This window comes from Prorops nasuta, unplaced genomic scaffold (genome assembly GCF_024137725.1).
Source record: "Prorops nasuta isolate Cenicafe-Biocafe unplaced genomic scaffold, Cenicafe_Pnas_1.2 PNAS00005, whole genome shotgun sequence".
Classification (NCBI taxonomy): domain Eukaryota; kingdom Metazoa; phylum Arthropoda; class Insecta; order Hymenoptera; family Bethylidae; genus Prorops; species Prorops nasuta.
The window spans coordinates 7,708,818-7,731,308 of NW_027116802.1; the positions used below are offsets into that span (position 1 = coordinate 7,708,818).

Genomic DNA, 22,491 nt, shown 5'->3' on the forward strand with positions numbered 1-22,491 from the left:
AGAAGATTTATCGAGATAATATATAAGAATAATAATTTTCATAATATTTCAAATATAGAATTAAATGTTTATCTTTAAGAAACAATAATTAATTCCTTAATTTAATTGAAATTGTTTCTAATTTTAAGTCAATTATAATTCGTTTAGTCAGTATTTGCTACTTGCTGTTATATATTTAATTTATTGCATAACGAGTTTCAGATTTTATTTTCATACAAAAATATTTAGATTAATATTATTACACGCAATTTTTTTCTCTCTGGTGCGAGACGAGCCAGCTAAAGCAAAGATGGTAAAAATATAGAAAGTATATATATAGGCGAGTATAAAAATTACAAGATTCTTAGAAGATATTCTGGGATTGATCTCGAAACGTAGAGGGATTCGTAAATAATTTGCAGTTTGAATGCTCGAAGACTGAATCATTGTGGCTTGAAATCGTAGATGGGAGAAGACGGTGCGAATAAATCTAAAGTAGAGGAGCTAGCTAGACGAGCAATCAACGTAAATCACTCGACTAGTACTCGATTCAACAAGGAGGGCCATTATGATCGTGGACCATGGATAACAAGCATCAGCATCTCTCATCTGCCTGCTCCTTCAACCTGCAGCCCTTCAACTCTGCTCCTTAAATTAAATTTAAAATCAACCTTCGAACGTTATTCATGCCAAGAACAGAGAAGAAAGAAAGGGAGCGCGAGTGTTATCTCGCATTTTCTGTCTATATACAAAGGGTGTGCGATTAATTTATGCCAACCAACAAGAAAATCTAGATAGAGGAAGGGGGGATTTTAAGAAGAAGCCTCTTAGAAATTTTTCAGATAAAGCCTTTAATTAAAAAATGATTAAGTATGAAAGAGATTCTTTATTTCTAGGAATTATATACACAGCCGACGATTTGTCCTTGTCTTATCCTAGTGATACCTGGCCAATAATAGAGCAGAGGCATCGAAGTGTTCGATCAATAGTGAACCTATAAAGAATTAAAGAGTTTTGAGCGCTCGATAAATTTTTAATTGGTTTCTAAAAATTTCTTAAGAGACTTTTTTTTTAAATCCACTTTAATTTCAGGTTTTTTACGTTAGCACGAATTAATTACACACCCTGTATACACAGTGCACGGATAAACCAGGTATTTTATTCTATATAGAATTTTGGAACTTTTAACGATTATTCGAAGCAAAGCGGAATTTTGCAAATCGAAGGAAAGCACGAGTAGAGAGGTACTGCAAGCTCGACGACAACGAGCTTTCGACGAGGCGAGCAGGTCCTTGGGGTATCCTGGATTTCCCCGCAGGAGTACCGTCGCTAATCGATGATTCGCAAACAGTGGCGCTCCGAGTACGTTTAAGCTCGTTTAGCCAATTAGCAACTACCAGAATAACCACTCGAGAGACCCTGTCAACCCCTCTCCACTCTTTCTGAAAACTTTCATCCAAACTGGATTCGATATACCGAGATAATTCGAATTCTTGAAAAATTTATCGACTTAAATCAGCGTGTATAAACCATTCCTTTGATTTTTCTTTATTTCTGAGCTAACGAATGCGAGAGAGTATCCTACAGATACTGCGAGAGGTGGAATAATAATTAGCTGATAGAGAGGATACAAGGTTAAACCGAGGAGAGAAATAAAAAAGGTTCGATACTGAGAAAATTGGAATTTTTACAAATTTGCTAAGCTTAATTAGAAGAAACTACTTTTTGAGAGTAATTTTGAGTGAGCGAGTGGAGAAGCGTGTGTATAAGAATTAAGGAATAATAATTTGAAGAGATAGGGTGACGAAAGATAGGAGTTAGGTTAAAGGGAAGAAGAGAGTGAAGAAAGAAGGGTGGAAGTCGATAAGCGTTGGAAGAAAAGAAGGTTTAGAGGGTTGCGTAGAGGAGGGGGTGGGGGTGAGGTGGAGAGGATGGGTGAGTGAAGTCGCCCCTCCTTCTTGACACGGTGACCCCCACCCATTCGCTCTTCTTCTTATCATCCCAGGGCGCCATTCCATCCATCTTCCTTTCTTTCCATTTTCTTCTACCAACACAGCCTTGCGCAACTGACACCAACGTCGTTTCGCTTCTCCCCACCCCTTGCGCCATACCAGAAATCCACCTCCATCCCCCTTCCCCGAGCCAGTCGCTCCCTTTCCAGGACCACCCCCGCCTACTCTGTTCACTAATTGCACATTCTTCGCATAGTTTCGCCTTCACCCATCCCCTCGAGCCGCCCGAGGGTTGCCAGCCACCCCCTCCCTCCTCTCACCCCTCGACAAATCCCCAGCCCCAACTTCCCCACTCTGTGTCACCCTCTGTTCAACATTTTCACTCTATATCTACTCCACCCCCTCCAACCCCTCTCTTTGCTTCCACTCCCTTCCCGCTCACTCACTCCCTTTACCTCGCATTCTAGGATCCCTATACTTTTCACATTTTCATACTTTTTCTATTTCCACTCCTGCCTCAACGTCTTCAACCTTTCTCCCCCCCCCCCCCGCCCCTATTCCCTTATTTTTTCCATTTCCAGCACTACTTATTCGATACAGGACCGATCTACGTGACCATCAGCTGTGGTACGAAGGAATAAAAGTAAAAATAGTAATTGGAGAAATAGTAGGTGAGTTACGAGAGAGAGAGAGAGAGAGAGAGAGAGAGAGAGAGAGAGAAAGGGGGGGGGGAGTAGGAAATATCGAAGCACTAATTTTGCTCGGCTCTTAAACTGCGAACTATTTATCGGGCAAGTCTGCTGGTAGAAAATTATTTGGCAGGCTCTTGCACGTTTCACGTGGAGGAAAAGGGGGAAAGGGATGCGAGGGGGTGGGTCGAGCAGGATATACCGGGTGGCAGTTTGCATTTACGATCATCCAAGCCCCCTTGTTTTCCCAGCGCAATTTTCATGAACCGCGCGCTCGATTTTAGCTTCGAATGGCATCGGGAGTGATCCGAGCCACCCTTTATTACCGTCAAGCTGCCTGCAACCCCCTCACCTGCGATCCTCACCTATCCCGCTCGTTCCCGAAACCCCAGAATATATCGCGGCAAGATCGTAAAAGCTGCTCGTAAAACGGAAAGGGATTAAAGCCCGGCTTCCCCAGTGGGGAGTGAATATCCGCGGATTTACGAGGACGATAAACGGGATTATACGCTTTCCGTAAACCTTGAAACGATCTTTCGAGTGAGCGCATAGTTTGCCTAAGCCCAGACCCTCTGGCCAACTTTGCAGCGATCTGTATCTCTCCAGTTACTATCGATTATGCGCAATCGCCCCAAATCCCTATCGAATTCTTTACGAATAACTCTGTCAGTCAACCATCGCGTCCAGATTCAACCTTGAAGTTTTAATTATCCGCCCGATTCCATCACCTTCAAGATTATTCCATTCTTTCGTCCGTTCGAATCCTTCGCTGATATCCGTGAACATTTCTAGCCGAATTTCGACTATCATTCTCGTTGTTGAATCTTTCAATTTCCGCTATATATATATATATATATCTAGAGGGAAGGGGTAGGTCAAAAGTTGAGAAGGTCATGGGGAGGATCGATAGTGAAGATGATCATCATATCTGAAGATGGTACTCTACTATTATTATTATGGCTTTTCGATCCTCGTCGGTATTAAAATCCTTCGCTGTTGCTCAAACTTCCTAGGAGAGTTTAGTTTGTTCTTCGTGTTGAATATTTTAATTAACATCGTTAAGAAGCAGAGAGGGGTGGGATTGGTATTAAGGTTAAAAGTTGAGGAGATCATGGGAGGGGGATGACGATGATGATCATATATTTAAAAATGATACACTCCTTTCGCGTTGGACGGGATATTCATTCGAATAAAATTATACCAATCGAATCTTCTCGTCCAAACCTACTCAATCTTTGTCAGTTTCAAAATTTCTTCGATATTCTTCAAACTTTTCAAGCAAGTTTGCTTTCTTCTCGATGTTAAATATTTCAATTTCCATTATTAACTCAAAGAGAAGGGGTAGAGATCGAATTAAAAGTTGAGAAGGTGATAGGTGGATGACGACGATGATAATATATTCGAAAATGAGACTCCCTTAAATTATTACGTTAAACTGAAGAATATTCGTTAAAATAAAGTGACTAGTGGAATCGTCGTTGAAACCTATCGAATGTATGTCAATTTAAAAATTCTTCCGAAGTATCTCTAAAATTTTCCAGACATATGCAGTTCGTTCTCAATGTTGAATAATTAAATTTCTACCGGAGAGAGATGATAAGGTCAAAGTTGAGAAGGTCACGAGGAATTAAAAGACGATGATCACACATATTGGAAATGGATCTCTCGTATCGCCTTATATATAATATACGAGCGAGTTATTCATTTGTGCGAAATTCCGTGGTGGAATTTCGCGAGATTGCAAACAGCCTGGCAATCTAAATTAGCGGATGGGCCCTCAAAGGAGGTGGAAAAGAAAGGAGGCTCCGTTGCAACGCCAATGGTGCTCAGGATTCGTTGGCCTCCCCAGTCCTGGAAGCCAGTCGGGCATCTCTTTTCCTGAAAAAGGGGTCGGGGGTAAAGCCCGACGAATTAATATTCATTACGCCCTAGCCAAAGCGGCTGCTCTCGCCTGTACAAATATGAAACGACGTAGTTGCGCTAATTAAAATACCTCCTAGCAGCAGCTCCTTTATTCGCCGAAGGATCCTCCCATAGCTTTCCTTCCACTTCCTTTTAATCCCAAAAACTACGCAATTTCACGCATTATCCTTTTCCAGCTACCCTTCGCGAGTTTTACATTGCGCAAATCTTATACTCCCCCACCCTCCCTCCCCCTTTATCCGCTGAGTCGAAAAATTCAATTTCCCCGAGTGGATAATCCTCGATGCGACTCGGCGAGGAAAACAATCGACGCGCGCCGTTTTAATAAATCATATGCAAAATTACACACACACATATATATATATATATATAAAACTGAGAGAAAGAGAGAGAGAGAGATGAGCTTCGTTGGGAAGCACTTTTTGCCCGTTAGGCGTAAAAGCGAAGTTAAGGGGGATGAAGAAAAAAAGGAAGCTCCGTGTGTGTATATACGACGCGTTTATTGAAATACCGCAGCACGTATGAGGTAGGGTGTAAACTGCTGGAAATTTCCGTACTCCTAAAGGACCTGGCGTACATGAATTTTGCACTCGTGTTCGTGTTTCGGTGGCTAGGTGTGCGCGCGTGTAATGCACTAACACGAAGTACGTGAGAGGACAGAACGACGGGGGATGTAATAATCTGCGTCCGCATTGTCCGTCTTGCCAGGATGGCCGAGTCCTTTGACATCTCACGGAGTTTAATTAAACTCAAGCGTATAATGGCCCATCCACCCCCCCCCCCCCCACCCCCTCACCTCACCACCTCCCACTACCACGTCGTCCCAGCAGACGACGAAGACGACCGGACACCGACGACGTACGGAGAGCTTCGACCAACCTGCAATCCTGACAATTTTTTTATCTCCTGCACTCTCATTGAAATTTTATTAACCCCCTTATATCTACCAACCAGCGTGTTACTCCGCTCATCAGTATCATTCCACTGGAGACTTCGATAACGATTAGCATACAGGGTGATACGCTTTAAAATGTTCTGAAGAACAAAACTGTACTGCACGTATTTCTTAATGTTTTTTTTTTCTTGATAAAATAGAGTATATAAGTGATGGATATTTATTTGAAATTTTTTCTGTTTGAGTTTAAAGAAATCTTGTGCAAAATTTAGTTTCTTTAGAGTTGCAGAGATACATTAATTTTTGTGGAACGGCTCCATGGACTTCTTGATATTATAGAAAGGTATTGGTATAGAGAGAAGAGTAACGCGAGAGGTTTGAGGGATTAGCTTTTAAGATTCGTTTGATAAATTGATAGATTCGTGTCTCGGGGTCTTCTTGTGATGTCCTTGAGACTCAAGGCACGTGAACATATCATGGTTCATTCAATGGTACAGAGAGATGAGAGCAATGAGAATCTTATGGCATTAGCTGAAGATTTACTTGGTCGATGAAAAAATTTGTATCGAGAGATCGTCTTACGTATATAGCCCTTGAGAATTAAGGTACATGGATACATCATGATTCAGCAATCCCAGATATTTTTATGACATTCGGTGTACCAAGGAGAGTAAATCTATTGGTACATAGAGAAGAGCGAGGAGAATTTTGAGGCATCGGCTTAAGATTTACTTGGTAGATGAAAAAATTTGTATCGCGAGGTCGTCTTACGATGTCCTTGTAGCTAGAGGACTGGAATATATCTCGTGGCGAGTCCGTGTGAATGGCCATAATTTCACGCACCGGCGACGTCTCGGCATCGGATTATTGGATCGGATATCGGTGAGGATGGAAAAGTCCTGATCGCGGCCCGGGCAAGGACGTCCTTGCGATAGGACGAAGCCCCTGGGACGTCCTGACCGAAGATGAAAGACCGATCGAAATTGCCAGGAGGTGCGTATACCTCCTCGGCTTATCGGTCTGCAAAAAACCTCACCCCCTCCCCCAATCCAGCCCAACCTCAATCTCCGCTACTTCCTCATCCACGAACAACCAAAAGAGCTAACGGCAGCCCCGCAATTTCCGTCAGACGTTAACGTTCAAAATATCCTTAATTAAATCTACTGCGCTCACACAGTTCTTCTCGACTCATCGAAAAAGGATAAATAAAGAATCCTGGTCGAGGGAACGAAGAAAAATATGTCCAACGAGTTATATTATCTCACCGTAAATATATGAATTCTTAAATCTCAGCGAATATACACGATTCTCCTGAGTGAATCGTTAAAAAGAATCTTCGTTGTAGAAATCTGAATTTTATATTAAATTTATTATATATATATATAGATTTCAGTAGAAAGTAGCGCTTCGCGTTGCTCTCTGCAGATGATATTTATTTTTATAAACTCTTCTTTCATTTCACAGTAAAAATTTCGACATTTTTCTGAAATGGCGTTTTTTGTTTGTTTTCCAAGTGACTCGGTTGGTTTTTTTGCGAGCAAGTTTCGAGTATTGCGCGATGCCGTTGCCGAGACACCCTCCTTCCAGCGGTCAATAACTGGACAGTGCCACCCCCTCCCCGCGGGCCCCTCCTTTCCACCCCACTCGAGACCTGCACGGGGAACCCGAGAAGATTCCATCGCGACACTACCACACCGGCTCGTCCACTGGACATGCAAATATTGAATTTTCCTTATGGGTTCGTGCAAAAAGGACAGCCAATCCCATGTAGGAAAAATCCAGACTTCATTGTCCGCGTCCATTCAGCGTTGGAAGCAGCCGAAGAACCAGCTAGCGCGAAAAATCCTCCAACAATCTAATAATAAACCTGAAAAAAGCTCTTCAATTAACGAATCTATTCTTGCAATTTTTCATGCTATCATGGACACGCCGGTTGCAGGATCCCCAAGGTGAGATAATTCCACGTGAAAGGACTACGGGCATCGAGGATGATCAAAACTAATTCGATTAAACCGGCAGACTCAAGCTTTTCATCGGAATTAAGCTTCGTTTTCACGCGGCTACATTCAATTAAGTTTTCGCGCGCTCGATTCTGCTCCCGCTAATCCCGCTACATTGTACGTAAACGAATAGGATTCACGCGTTGGTCAAAACTTCCGGAAACCCGACTGCGAAACGGCTTCGTATAGTTACGAATCGAGAAGCAATCGTCTTGAGCAAGCTATTCCAGAATTTTACTGAAATTTTCACAAACTGTACAATTCCAAAGATTGATTCACGGTTCTCATTTGCTCCATTTTAGTGGTTACAACCAATTTTTCATCTTCTGCTGTTTTTTAACCTTGAGAAATCTGAATTCGAAACGTCTTTGTATAATGACGATCAGAGGAAGATTTTCCAGAATTTTGATAGAATTTTTTTTCGGCTAAAATTCGAGACTTCGATCGACGGTCTTAGGCAGAAGCAATTCTTCATATATACTTTAAAGAAAAATTGTGCATAATTTTAGTGAAATTTGGCCAAGTAAAAATTGAAGAGCTTGATGGACGATTTTGATTCGCTCGATTTGGGTGGAGAAAATAATTCTTTGCTTCTCTCGCTCGTTCCTTTCTTGAAGAAATATCGGCGAAAGAGTTTGTTTATTTTGAAGGCGAGGTCTGTGCCGAAGAGCGATTCTTTCGTAGGGGGTGGAGTTGGAATGCGAGCGAGGGGTGGTTGGCCGATTTTTCGCGAGGACTGGAGGCAATATAGGGCGTCGGGACGCCAGTCTCTCGCGGATGGAAACAAAGGATAACGAGGCGCGAAAATCGCTTAACGCGATTGGCCATCGATCCTACGAGGAAACTTATCTTGCCCAGCCAATAAAGGACGCTCCTCTTCCTGCTCTTTCCACGGGATTAAATATCTCCAGGCAATTTACCTCCTTCGACCTCTCTCTGATCCGTCTCTCTACCCCTTTTACACCCCTCGTCAAGATTTCTACCCCAACAGACTGCCGGCCCTTAAAATTACACAAAGATTGCTCAAACCTGCTTCCTATCTTTTATTATTTTCAAATTTTCATCCCTTCTCGATATTCCCCTCTGGATCTTGCTTCAGGATCGATGGAGCAAAGGGTTGACAAATTTTAGGGATGTTAAGTTTCGAGGGAAAAAAGGAGATAAAAATTACTTTACTTTTTGATAAGGGAAGCCCCGTACCCTTTTCCTTTCAAGTGATTTTAATCTGTGGACTAATTTACTTTCTTGAATCTTTGTCCAGGCTTTCTTCTACCTCTTTTACAACCCTTGTCGGGATTTCTTCAGAAAACAGACCGCTGTCCTTGAAAGTACTCAAATATTGCTTAAACATTGTTTCTACTTTTTTCAATTTCAAATTTTCATCCCTTTGAATATTCCCCTTCTAGAACTTGCTTCAAGATCGATGGAGCAAAGGGTTGACGAATTTAAGGAAAGTCAAGTTTCGAGGAAAATGTGGAGATAAAATTTGCTTTACTTTTGGCGAGAGGAACGCCTATATCCTTTTATTCCTGAGTAATTTAAGTATGTGGAGTAATTTACTTTCTTAGATCTTTGTTCAGGTATTCTGCTACCCCTTTTACATCCCTTGTCGAGATTTTTTCAAAGAAATAGAGTGCTCCCTTTAAACGTACTTGAATATTGCTCAAAGGTGGTTCCAATTATTCTTCTAATTTCAAAATTTCATCCATCCCCTTTCAATATCCTTCTTAAGATCTTACATCGAGATCAATGGAGTTAAGGGTGGAAAAGATCAAAGAACGTAAAAGCACAATGGAAAAAAAAGAGATAAAAATTACTTTACTTTTTTCTCGAGAGACACCTGTACCCTTTTATATCCTTGAATTTAAATATGTGGAGAAATTTACCTCCTTCGATCTCCCTCCGATCCTTCTACTACTTTTACACCCCTTGTCAAGGTTTCTCCGCTAAATAGATTACTCGCTCGGAAAACTACCCAGAGACTGTTCGAACGTTGCTCTATTTCTTTTTAATTTTAAATTTTCATCCCTTCCCAAAATTCCTTACATATCCTCTCTTACATCGAGAAAGATTGATGATAAGGAAAAGGTTGAAAAATTTAGGGGACGTTAATCTTCGAAAAAACAAGGGGATAAAAATTACTTTATTTTTGGCGAGGGATGTCTGTATGTATTCATTTGTTTCTTTGAATTTAATCATGTAGGAAAATTTATACTTTCTTCGATTTCTTCAGGAAACAAACTGCTATCAACAAATCGCCTAAATGTTGCTCCGTATTTTTTAATTTCTAATTTTTATCTCTTCTCGACATTCCCTTCAAGATCTTGCTCCAAGATCGATGGAGTAAAGGGTCGGAGATTTTAAGCGACGTTAACCCTCGATGAAAAAAAGAAAATAAAAATTACTTTCGTTTGGCGAGGGACGCTTATATCCTTTTATTTCCGCGGGTTTATTGGACGTCTAGCGAAAGGACCAAGGATCTGCGAAAGGATACGAGGCTCTTTTCCGCTTCAGCGCCGCGCAAAAAAGACCTCTTAAACTCTGCTGCGTTTCACCACGGAGGAAACCTCTCTCGTACAGTTCAACCGTGCAACAATTATAGTTTTGATCTTTAATCAGACGTGTTCTGATGACTTAAGGGGGGAGGGCGTTAAAAAGGATCGAGTAAAAATCGACAATGATAAACTTCAGCACTCGAGAAATTCACGGTTCGTTTATTCAGACTCGAAAGTGTACCATAGCTTTCATCTCTATAATCATATTTTCTTATGCACTGTAAACATTTGTTGGTAAAACTACGGTTTTGTAATAATATTTCATAAATTGTTCTTTTCCAATTGAATATAAATTTACATCTACTTTCGTGGATTGCAAAGTGATCTAAGACTATCGTAATTTTGAAAGCACACTTTGCACAAGAGTGCTTTAAATATGGAAATACAAATTTATTGCTCACGGTAGCTTAAAACAATTAAGGTACATCTAAAAAAATGTGATTTTGAATTTACTAAATTTCGAGTTGATTCGAGAATTGTTCGTTACGAATAGTTCTAACTATAAATGCATATAGTATACAGTCGGACTATATATTCTTGAACGAATACTACGATCAGTTGATGCAATTGTCCTCGATTCGAGAATCAACACTTTTGGTATTAGAACAATTAATTTTTGTTCGATTGCATCGGCGATGTAAATCCAACAGCACTTTCCTTGCCAGTGGACGAATAAGCACAGGAAGGAAACGGTGATTTCGAAAATAATTGAAAATTAAAATATATTGAGTGGGGGGGATAAGAACGATGGAGTTAAAAATGGGTAATGGTGAAATTCGGTAAATGGGAAATGCACGGTGCGTTAGTTTATACTCAAAGGTATGGGAGGGAGTTGCCCCAGGACAGACGATTCTCACAGTTGGTCAGATAAATCGCTGGTACCTGGGCAGCAAGCACCGGTAGTCCCCGTTCTCTCTAACTGCGCACTAGCACAAACTCGCGTTTACGCTTCCACAAACACAGTCAGAGGCAGATACGGACTATCCGACGAATCTGGCTCCTCTCATCTCTCGTAATGAGCCTGCATGTCGAGAATAATCCACCTAACTACGTGGTTTGCGCAAATTTCCTATCTTCGTTCTATCTGCACCAATGCCAAACAAAAAGCTTCTCTGTTCAAGTTTGCCAACTGAAAGGAGCAACATTGCATTGGTAAGAAACAGTGAGAGTGAAAACGCGAGCGAGCGAGCGAGTAATAATAAAGAGTGTTGAAATTTAATCCATCTAGATGCTGCAATATACCATGAAGCGAGTTGAATTTAAAATTGAAGGAGAGGTGGGAAATTTTAGGAGGAAAAAAGAAGAAGAAGACGAGGGTGGATTTTCCGAGGCGTCGGGCGATATTGCCTCGGTGGTCCACGGGACGGTTAATGGTGGTAGTGGTGGTTTATGGAGGTGGCTAGAATGGCGTTGGCGGTCCTACCAGGCAATATCTGGTTGGTCACGTAGACTGACCTCAGCACTGAGCAATAACGACGCTACCACCCCCACCACCACCAAACATCACCTCAAGTACGTGGAAGCTCACGAATTGAGCAATTTTCCCAAATGTACGCCCACTTCATTTTTTCAACCACGCAAGCGTCAATTATTTTCACATCGCTCAACTTTTCCCTCGGCCACATCGCCAAGTATTCACCCGACTACGCGGAAGATGAAGAATCGGACAATTTTTTGCAATACCACGGCCATTTTATTTTTCAAAATTCACGAGTGCCACTCAATTTCACAGTACTGCGCTTTTTTGATATCTCTGCAGCCAAAGATCACCCGAATCAAACAATTTCCTGCAAAGTATGCACACTTTATTTTCGAAAATATGCAAGCGCCGCTTAATCTCAAATTTACTGAGCTTTTTCGTCACCGATATCGTCAGTTATCGTTGGAAATAAATAAAAGCTCACGCGAAACGAAAAATTTCTCGCAAAAGTACGTCCACTTACTTTCTCATTATCAAAACCTTGAGCTTTTTTCCTATCCCCACCGTTAAAAATCAGTTGAGTGAAAGAAAAGCTCGGAAATGAAGGAATTTCCTGCACAAGTAAATACACTTAATTTTTCGAAATTCGCAAACCCCACTCGGCTTCACATCCCTGAGCTTTTCCATCTCCCCTTTCGCCAAACATCAGACCGAGTACGTAAAACCTCGGGAATTACGCAATTTTTCGCGCAAGTACGTCCTCTTCATTTTTCCAAATTAACTAACGCCATGAGCTTTAATGCCATCCCCAGGACCAAACACCGCTCGAAGCACGCGAAAGCTCACGAACCGAGCAATTTCCCGCAAAAGCACCTCCACTTGATTATTTTAAATTCGCAAACGCCGCTCATAATCATATCCCTGAGCTTTTTTGTCAGTCCTACCGGCAAACATCATCTCGAGTACGCGGAAGCTCACGAATCGAGCAATTTTTCATACGAGTATGCGCACTTCATTATATTAAACTCGCAAACATTACACATTATCACATTCCTGAGAGCTTTTCTCCCTCTCCCGCTCCAACGCACTCCAGTCATTACTTAAACTAAAAAATAACCGTCGACGAGAATTACTCACCGTACATCTTCCCTTCGTCCGAAAGGATGATTTTGCGTCGTCCGCATGGCGGATATATAGTGAGAGCTTCCTGAAAGCTCTGCTCGATGTCCGGGGACCAGACGCCCTCCGCATCGGCGGCCGAAAGGTCCTTCTCGTCCTGAAAAATTCCAAAACCAACCTTGAAGAGCTACAAAAAAATCTCCTTGAACAAGAGCGCAAAATAAAACCTGCTTCACCGAAAGCTCCGTTGATTTTGTCTAAATTTGCGAGTTTCGAGATATAACGCACGAGATACAGAAAGAAGGGGAAATTCCGGTTGGAATATCGGCGGAGGATCGCGAAACACGTAGGACAATCGGAAGTTCATTTATCTCAGGCCCGGCGTGATTTATCTGGTAGTCCAGCGGGACCCGGAAGAATTGGCAGGAAAGAAAGGAGGACTCTGGTCCGCCAGCATCTCAAATAATGTGCTGTAGCATGTATATATAGGAAGAAGCAGGAAAGCTCGAAAGAGCATGGAAGAACGTGCCGGGCCGATTTTCTTCCGCCATTACAACCTTTGCCAATCCGCGCGGAAGTTCCGGTTGGAAAATCCTGGCGCTATAGCGTTCCTCCGGCCGAGCCAGGACAACGAGTCCCGGAATCTCTCGAGGAATCCCGCGCGATTACTCGCCCCCGGAGCGGTTCTTCATTTGCTAAACCCGATCACGTCCTCTCTCGGACACCCTCCCCCCTCCCCCCTACCCTTACCAGCGTTATTGCGCTTAATACCATTAACCTCGCCGTGCTTTCCAAGTCGAGGGAGCTTTTATGACCAGTCCCCGTACAACGTGCAAATATTCTTTATTCAATTTCGCTCGGCCATTTGCGTGCAAGCTCGACCAGCCAAGAAATTTGTCCGCTGCGCCGCCGCGCACTCGTAATTCGTATGGAATGTTCGCGATGATGGGAGATTATTAATTTTGCGAAACTGCCACTTATAGTATATACTCACATCGCTGATCTCGCCAACGTCGAGGTTCTTCGTATCCGAGCCGGAGCCGTTGGCGTCGGGCGGCGGCCCGGAACTCGCGGGAGTCCACGGCGCGGAAATGGTGTCGGCTGCAGCCACCGCACTGCCTGAAAAAAGAGACAAAAAACTTGGTCATTATCGAGGCACCTCTCGACGGGATGGGATATCGTCCACGAGTCGTACGAGGATCAAGATTATTGTCAGGGAGCGAGCGTATATATATATACACACACACACTGCGATGAGATACCGATCGGAGAACCTGGGACGCGCGAGCGCTTGAAAAAAGTGGATGAAAGTGGTGCAAGCTCGGCGTAAATAAAAGCGTTTCATATATATATATATAAATAAGGTGTAGCTGCGAGAGAAGCGGAAAACAAGCACGTGAAAAATGTGGAGGGGGTGGGATAGGTGTGAGTGACGCAACAAGTGTTCCGGGCTGATAGCGCGTATCAGTGTGGGTGGTAGTAGAGGCGTCTCTCCGGGGCGGAGTTTCCCGCCCTCGTGGGGGTGGAGTGTATGTGTTTAACCCCCTCCGATTACCAGGAGCAGCGCCAAATCAGAGTACTCGACTTTCACCGCGAAATACGAATAACCGACTTCCGCCCCTCCAAACAACACCGAGAGGATCCTGCGAGAGAGCGAGCCTGCTAGTTACTTTCCTATATATATATATATATATATATATATAGGAAATTTTCAACACCGCCAGAGGTGGATTAGCGAAATGGACTAGACAATAGAAGGCGAAATTTCCGCTCAATTTCGGGAATCCCATTGTGCTGCGACTGGCAAAGTTTTACCCTCCTCCCCCACCCCTTTGTCAACGAAACTCCATTACTCACGAAAGCAGAGCCTCTCGATCTCTTTTTCCTCGAGGAATAAATTTCGCACGGTGGAGGAAGAATATGCGCGGCAAAAAGTCTCCAGAATGTAACTAGAAAGCTTTGCTCAGAATATGGGGTTATCGAAGGATCTCGGTCGTCAATTTTTGCGTAACGGATGAAATGCCAGGCACGCGAGGGTAAGGGCAAAGGAAGCGAGAGCTGAGCGGAGAATTCTGCAGCGATGCAATATGCAGCTGAAAATGAGCGGAGCTTAATAGAGACAGGCTTTGGCGCGAAGAAGCTCTCCCTTACACAGAGATCCGTTGTCTTAAAGCCTGTGCAAGAGCACGCACGAATGAGGGATAGGGGGGGGGGGTGGGGGAGGGAGTGAAAATAGATTGTTTCAAAGTACGTTAGGAATGTGCGTGTGCGTGTTGAGATAGCGTGGCAGGGATGACGTATTGCATTAGGAGGGGGAAGGGGGGTGGAGAAGAGTTGAAACGCAAGGATGAAGGACGTCGAGCGAGTTGTTGGGGGTGGAAATGCAAGGATGAAGGATGGGGGATGGTCAGGCAGAGAGATGGGGGCGTTTTGGAATGTCGCACAAGACCGTCTGACCATGAGGGACGTTTTCCACCCCCACCCCCAACACCCCACAATCTCCTGCTGCTGCCACCCTTGGCAGGAACGCGCTTGGTATTACGCTTGGCGATGCTCGCTCGTCCTTCCTATGGAAATTCATCCCTAAGATTTTTACCACTGCGCCAAATATTCCAGGAGGAAACGCTAACATTCTTTACCGTATATATATATATATATATAAATGTGTATAGCACAGCGAGTTTCTCTGCACTATTTTCTTAAAAATAGTCGAGTCTGCCCGTTGAAATTGAAGATCTCGCGGGAGTACGGAGTGAGAGAATGGGAGTAGAGAATTGATGAATGAATAAACGTAAGAGGTGCAGGATGAATTTGGATGAAGTTGGTTGAATGGGAGTGAAAACTGGGTGGGTGAAGGGGGATGGGGCAGTTAAGTAGTAAAAGGTAGGATGTAAACAGACGTGCCGTGGAAGGGGAAGCGAGGGGAGTAAGTGCGTTTGTCGGAGGCACGCGATCCAACCGGAAGCACGTAGAGGGTAGAGACGTATGTTCGTGAATGTGTGCGCTTGTTTGCCCGGGTGTGCGTGTGCTGTCGGTTTTTAGGAGTGTGAGTGCGTGCTGGGAGGCAGGAGGGCAACGTAGGGACAAGAGAGGCGATATATAATGTTCCGCGATATTAAACGGGACGCATTCCACCGAAGCCACCCTCCGGTCTCTGCTATGAATGCTTCTACCGCCCCTGCCAACCCCCACCCCTCCCCCTACAGCCCAAAAGCCCCGTCCATAGTGACTAGAGACTGCAGACCTGGCCTAGTCGACCAGCCTCGAATGGTTATACGCCAAATTTACAGCTTAGCCACCGCCGCCATTTACTACACCCCCGAGACTCCCCCCCCCCTCCATCCTTCTCTCTCTCTCTATATATCCCCCACTCTCACTCCCTCTCTCACACCAGATATACCACTTCTCCATCTTCCATAAACCGAAACACTAAAAAACAAAAGATTTCTCACCCTTAATAATTTGCACCCCTATTTCTACATCCTCATCTTTTCTCTCTCTCTCTCCCTCTCTTTCTCTTACCTATAAACCGAAATAACAAAAAACAAAAGATTTCTCACCCTTAATAATTTCCACCCCAATCTCTACATCTTCATCTTTCCTCTCGCTTACTCTTTCTCTGGATATACCACCTCTCTCTGTTAGCCATAAACCGAAACAACGAAAAACAAAAGATTTCTCACCCTTAATAATTTTCAACCCCAGGAGAAGGTTGGACGTTCGATAATCCAACCACTGTAGATTAACTGTTTACGGGGGCGAGCGCGCGCGCGCGAGAGCTACTTGGAAACAAATTGCGAATAAATCGATATTACTGGCGCGCTATCGCGTGTGGATAAAAATTAATTACGCTCGGCCCGCGTGCTGCTTGTCGTGCGGTAAAAGTTGGACGAAGTAGGCAGAGCATGGAATTCTAATGATTCGTGGGACAAGAGATAATTGCACGTGTTTACTATATCGCTCTCGTAAGGAAAACTTGATGAGAAAAATTTTCATCAATTGCCAGGATAGAAAAGGTTGTGCGAATTCAGATACAACTGTATTGGATAGGGGTATGGTGGGGGGGGGAGGGGGGGGGGGGAAAGGTGAATGAAAAAAGCGAGGAGAGCCCTTGTATTAATAACGCGAAATTCTGTAAAAAGGGGATCATTTGGATGGATGAGAACCGGAAGTCAGAGAGAGAGAGAGAGAAAGAGAGAGAGGAGAGAATGGAGTAGAATGAGTAATGATAAACTGTTTTGGATCGTGGCTGGAATATTCGGATCGCACCGAGTGGTAGTAAAAAATGGAGGGTTGGAATTGAGGGTTGAAAACCACAGGCAGTCATTCTGCTTGCATTTTTCCAGCCTTAATTGCAGCAAAGCCAGAATCGTACCACTTCAATTAGCTGAAACTTCACTTGGTGTCAATTAGCGCCCCATTTTTTCTCCCTTGTTTTATGACAGCTTTTATCCTTTTTTGTACTACATTCCTAATGAATAAAACTATCTCATTTGGAAAATAATTTCATTGACTGGATGAAAAGGCTCGTAAAAAAATTCAATTAACTGAAAGTAGCAAGTTCATGAATTGAAATTTGAACGGAAAATGATTACGAATGGTTGGAAAAGTGATGGAAGGTTAATCAATGATGAAAAACAGAGTTTACTAGTCGAGCCAAGGAATAATTTGGTGCCGAGTAAATATTTGATTGCAAATTATGAGCTTTTGATTAAACAATAATTCTGCTAAATTAAGAAACTTATTAGATTGTGTGAAGAGTCTTATTATCGTTTTGGAAAGATAAAGAATAGATTTTGTAATTCCAATATATAAAGAAAATGATCTTTTTAAGAATAGTCTAATAAAATTTTCTTGCTGAAAAGATGAATGATTCCTAATGCGACGTTGAACGTAAATCGAAGAAAGACGCGCGCAATATTTTCCTGCAGCATCCAAAATGACTATCGAAGATGGAGAGAGAGAGAGAGAGAGAGAGAGAGAGAGAGGGAGAATGGTCGGCAGGGAATTCTTCGGGTCCCTAATATCTCGTTAAAAGTAAGTTGGAAATATGTGCATAAATCGAGTGTATTCGACTTCGCGGCGTATTGTCGTTCGCAATTAGAGGGATTAATTTACATACTGCCGGATTAACCGTTCGGCCATGAATAATTCAAGACTATGCTAATGTGTCCGCTCCTGAATTGAAGTCAATAATTGAATGCTGCTCGAGAATAAAGAAGGGAGTCTTTTTCTCTCCACCCCTTTTTATTATTTTCACTCAATCATGAAATTCCTTGCTCAGATTCAATTAATTAACGCCCGTTCACTGCAATGATTAAATTATAAATTTTCAATCAGTTATTAAAGCTTGTATCAAACGTTTGGGATCACATATTTAATATTTCAATAATTGATTGAGTAACATGATACTTGATGGAACGGAGTTCCAAAGGGGTTAAAAATTTCACGGAATCCTTTGTAGTATTAGAGAAGATTGTGCATTGGACGTGTGGATCCTCTTGTGACGGGGATGTGTTCTCTGATCGCAAGTTTCATGGGGAGATAAAGATATATGTATATGTATTATATACAGAGGGAGAGAGAGAGAGAGAAAGCGCATTTTAGTGAAGCCGTCCGGAGCTCGCAAGCCGAACGTCTGGGCGCGTACAAATTGAAGACGTTAATTTACACACGGTTTCGCACTAGAACTCAACCCACCGCTTATTAACTCGAGCAAGTTTGCCAGCCGAGCTTCAACGGCTAACAAGGTAAACAATGTTTGCCAATTATCTCGGTTAAATGATCCCCCCGAGACGCTGTCTCGCTCTCTGCGATCTGGAGCAACCCCCTAATCCACTCCCCCTTAAACTGCAACGAGAATATGGCAAAGTGAAGAACCACCAGCCAAATGTCTCGGCCGAATTTCTCCTATCGGAAATCCAAAATCCATGAAATTTTCTATTAAATACAGCCATGTTATTTCCGACCTTCAAACAGCATCCCTGTGATATTAGATTAAGTATTTTTTTGAATTTGTTCATTCTTTTGCTAGAATCTTTAGACTACATTAATTCGAAGCTCTTTTATTGGATGAGGAAGAAGAAATCTGGTGGATGTACAGGATACGATGGAGGACTGGAACCTCTACTCATGATTTTCCCTCTTTTAAAAGATTTCCTTGAAATTTTTTATTCTGCCAGTAGAAATCTCAAAATGCTATATTAATTCGAAGCTCTTTTCTTGGATGAAAAAGAAATCTAAGGGATGTGTAGGTAGCAATGGAGGGTTAAATAACGGAGGATGAAATTTCCTCCACCAATTCCTTCTCTTGCAGCATCCTAATAATAATCCTTACAGAATTCTTCAATTCTTCCATCAAAAGCTTCAAAGATCTATATTAATTCGAACTTATTTTCTTCAATGAGAAAGAAGAAATATGACGAATGTACAGGTATCAATGGAGGGTTAAGTGAAGGAGGGGGATAACTCTATCGACATTTTTCTCCCTTACAGCATCCCAACGATATTCCTTACAGGATTTTCTCGAATTTCACCGATCGATCGGTTCGGCAGAAATTTCGTCGTGCTAAATGAATTCGAGCTTCTCTTCTTGGACGAGAAAGAAGAAATCTGGTGGATATACAGGAAGCAGAGGAATAGAGGTGGTGGTAGAGGGGGGGGGGGGAGGGGGAAGAAGGTTATCGGGAAACCAATTTCACGATGACGAAGCGGAGCTAACGAGAATCTCTAATGGAGAATCGTCAGGCAAGGTGAATATTTATCAGGCGATATCGATGTGCGTGAATGCACCGTTAATCAATTCTCGCAAAGCTTATCCTTATCCGTGCCAGTGGCCCATAAACGCACGAGCTGATAGCATAGAATAAACGATAAAAAAATTAGACTCGATGAAACTCTAATACGGATCGTTCCAAGATATTTACAAGAACCAATAGATAACTGATCGATTTTATCGAAGGAGCTCGATGGCTATTGGTTGAGAGAGGAACGCGAGAGAGAGAGAGAGAGAGAGAGCCGATGATTTACTTATATTTAGTTATCAGTATTATTAGGAGCGAGAAGAGGGAGCAGCACGAATGACAAATCGCTACACTCGATACGGTAGATCTACGTTGAGGGCTGGTGTGCCTCCCAAGGGGGAGGGGTGGTAATTAAGGTCGTCGGAGCTGAAAAGCAAATCCGAAGAGATGCGAGAATCGCACGATGAGAATCGCTAGACTGGCTCATTGTCCTCTGTCGGTTTAATTAATGCAGTCGAACCTGTGACCTCGCTGAAACTTATCGAGAAGCCAATGACGAACCCATGTACGATTCTCCCTCTTCTAATTAATAACAGAAAAAATCCGAAAATTCTAATGATCGAGAAAGAAGACTATTTATCAAAGATAAAAAATGCTGAGAAATTCGTAGCGGAGAAGGGAGAAATTATAAAGAAATGGAAAAATTTGAGCAACGCGAAGAATGTATCTGGAGGAAATTTAAGAAGTTGAAGAAACAAGGGCCGAAAGCGGAGAGGTTTATTCTGAACATGGCGTAGGATAAAAGGGGCCTGAACATGGGTGGGGTAGAGGCGCATGAAAAAAAAAGTGCAAGGCGTAGGTTTTGAATGCTAAGCGTGCTATTCCTGAAGAGTAGTCTGGCGGTGGTACTCCGAGGGGAGATGTTGGCGAGTGCAGAGAGACTGAGGCTCCTCCGAGAGGCTTTCTCTCTCTCCCAACGATGGCAGAACCGCAGAAGGAGAGTGCCAGTTGGAGAATAAGAGAGGCTAGAGGGAGGGAGGGAGGGAGAGAGAGAGAGAGAGAGAGAGAGAGATAGTTGGGGTCAAGGTGCCGCTCTGTTGCCGCTTCTCTTTCTTGGCTCGAAGCACGGCGAAGCAACTCGACCAGTTCGTTCGTCGAACGCTGCCTAATCATCCTCGCGATTAGCTTCAACGGCCGACCCTCCCATCCAGCGGCAACTTCAATTTATTGCGAGAAACCAGGCGAGCGAACCACCAACCAATCCCATACACCCATATCCGACCTCCTCCACTTTCTAATTCATTATTAGTATCGCTAAACTCTCCTTGTGGAATATGCATTACGACCCTAAAACCGCAATGTCCACTATACACTCCTCGTATCACAATTAATCATGCTCAACGATATTAATTAATCGCTCCAATGAGATTCGATAAAACTGCGCTTTTTGCATCGATTAGTCTCGATTGTTCTGTGGAGTAACCTGTTCGCTTTTAATTCTTCATTATATAGTTTCCTATTTTAATGTCTGATGATTGCAGAGTCCATTCGGACCCTAAAATCTGATATATTTAATTGTGATTAATCCTGTGTTAAAAGAAAGCAATAAATTAGTCGAATGAAACTCGAGAAAAACTGCACTTTTTCTATCAATTAGTCTTGATTGCTTTGCGGAGGCACTTATTCGCTCTTAATTCTTTATCAGTATTATTTTAAAGCTCAGCTGCAGGATAATTCTAAAATCGAGCAGCACTCTATAACTGTACTCATCGTACGACAATTAGTCAAGCTTAAAAAACTTAATAAATGAATCGATGGAAGTGCAAACAAAAATTATGACTTTTTACATGAATCGATTTCGATCGTGTTAAAAAAAAGTTGTCAAATTTTTCAGAGTGATTCGATTAAAGAACCGACGTTTCGTTCGATTTATATATATTGGAGTGAAGAGAAGAGTGGTGGGAGAAGATAAATAAGGAGTTTTAAGGACGATCGTCTGGCACGAGAAGTCGCGTGTGTGGATCTCCACGGAGTGGAGGAAACTGGGTTAACCGGTTGTTCGGGGTCCGTAATGGCTCGTAATTAAAAGTGAGCCTCGAATTAGCATCGGGACACAGAGAGAGAGAGAGAGAGAGAGAGAGAGGGAGAGAGAGAAGCGTCGATCTCGCACAGGCCTGTTCACGATACTTTTCGTTTTTCCAACGTCACATTCACCCGTGATCCGCCTCGAATCGATCCACCGACTCAATTAAATCCCGCTATTCTTCCTCCTGCTTGGCATCGGCGAATCATCGTACGAAAAACTGCAGATTTTCGAAATTTCCGAGCGAACAAGATTGATGACGTGGAGGAGGATGAGGATGGTCGAGCGCGATAAAAAATTCAGATTTGTCGGTGGAGAAGGGGGGATGGGGGGGGGGGGAGGAAGTGGTCGATTGGGAGTGACGCAGTCGGACAGAAAGGCGAGAGCGGAAGAAAGGGGCTGGAGAGAATCGATCGAGAGAAAATGTCAACCGATCTAAGAATACGTGCGTGGCGAGCGAGTCGCTTGGACGAAAGGACAGACGGTTCAATCGGATAGTCATGGTGTCAAGCTCCGTTAAGCTACTCCCCTCCTCCTCCTCCTCTTGCCCCCTTTGCCATCCCGATCCACTGGCCAGAAGCCAAGAACCCGTGCAAAACTTTACAACCCCCCTCCCCCTACTCCCATCTCCTCCTAAATCCACCAAGCCAACAATTTTTTCCTCCATCCAAATCGATCGTCCAGAAATAATTCAGCCACGAATCATAAGTATAGCCGTGCAACCCTTGCTGGCATTTAATTGTAAATCGAATCGATGTCGTTTTAACGAAAGAAAAATGTCTCGTGGCAAAGAGAGACTTGTAGACTCGCATCGCATGCAGGGGATAAATTGAAGCGTCCTTTGAGTGGGCGAGAGGTGGTCCAAATGACAAATCGTGGTAGTCCTTTAAGACTGGATGGATCTGGAAGTAGAACGGATCGTGGCGAGAGAGTCGGGTGGGTCGGGTATCAAATGGCAGATCTTAAATTTAGCATAATCCGAAAGGACTGTTTTTGCCGGGTGATTTTCATCGCTTAAGTGCGCCGGATGCAGGCGAGAGGATTTATTCGTGAATTTCGGTGTGTTTGAACGTCGTCGCCCAGCGGGAATGGGTGGGTGGACTTAGCTGGCTAGAGGGGCGTCGTGGGGGAGA

At 43.2% G+C, this 22,491-nt stretch overlaps 1 protein-coding gene across 6 annotated transcripts in view; it reads right to left on the minus strand.

Moving 5' to 3' along the window:
- The window catches only part of scalloped (TEA domain transcription factor 1 homolog scalloped), an 87,634-nt gene that overhangs the window by 13,281 nt on the left and 51,862 nt on the right, over positions 1-22,491 (minus strand). For all 6 annotated transcript variants that reach the window (XM_066727491.1, XM_066727496.1, XM_066727495.1 and 3 more), the window contains 2 exons: positions 13,527-13,651; positions 12,551-12,689 (listed from right to left, as the gene is read on the minus strand). In XM_066727491.1, the coding sequence (XP_066583588.1) occupies positions 12,551-12,689; positions 13,527-13,651 (264 nt within the window). The remainder of the gene's footprint in view (positions 1-12,550; positions 12,690-13,526; positions 13,652-22,491) is intronic.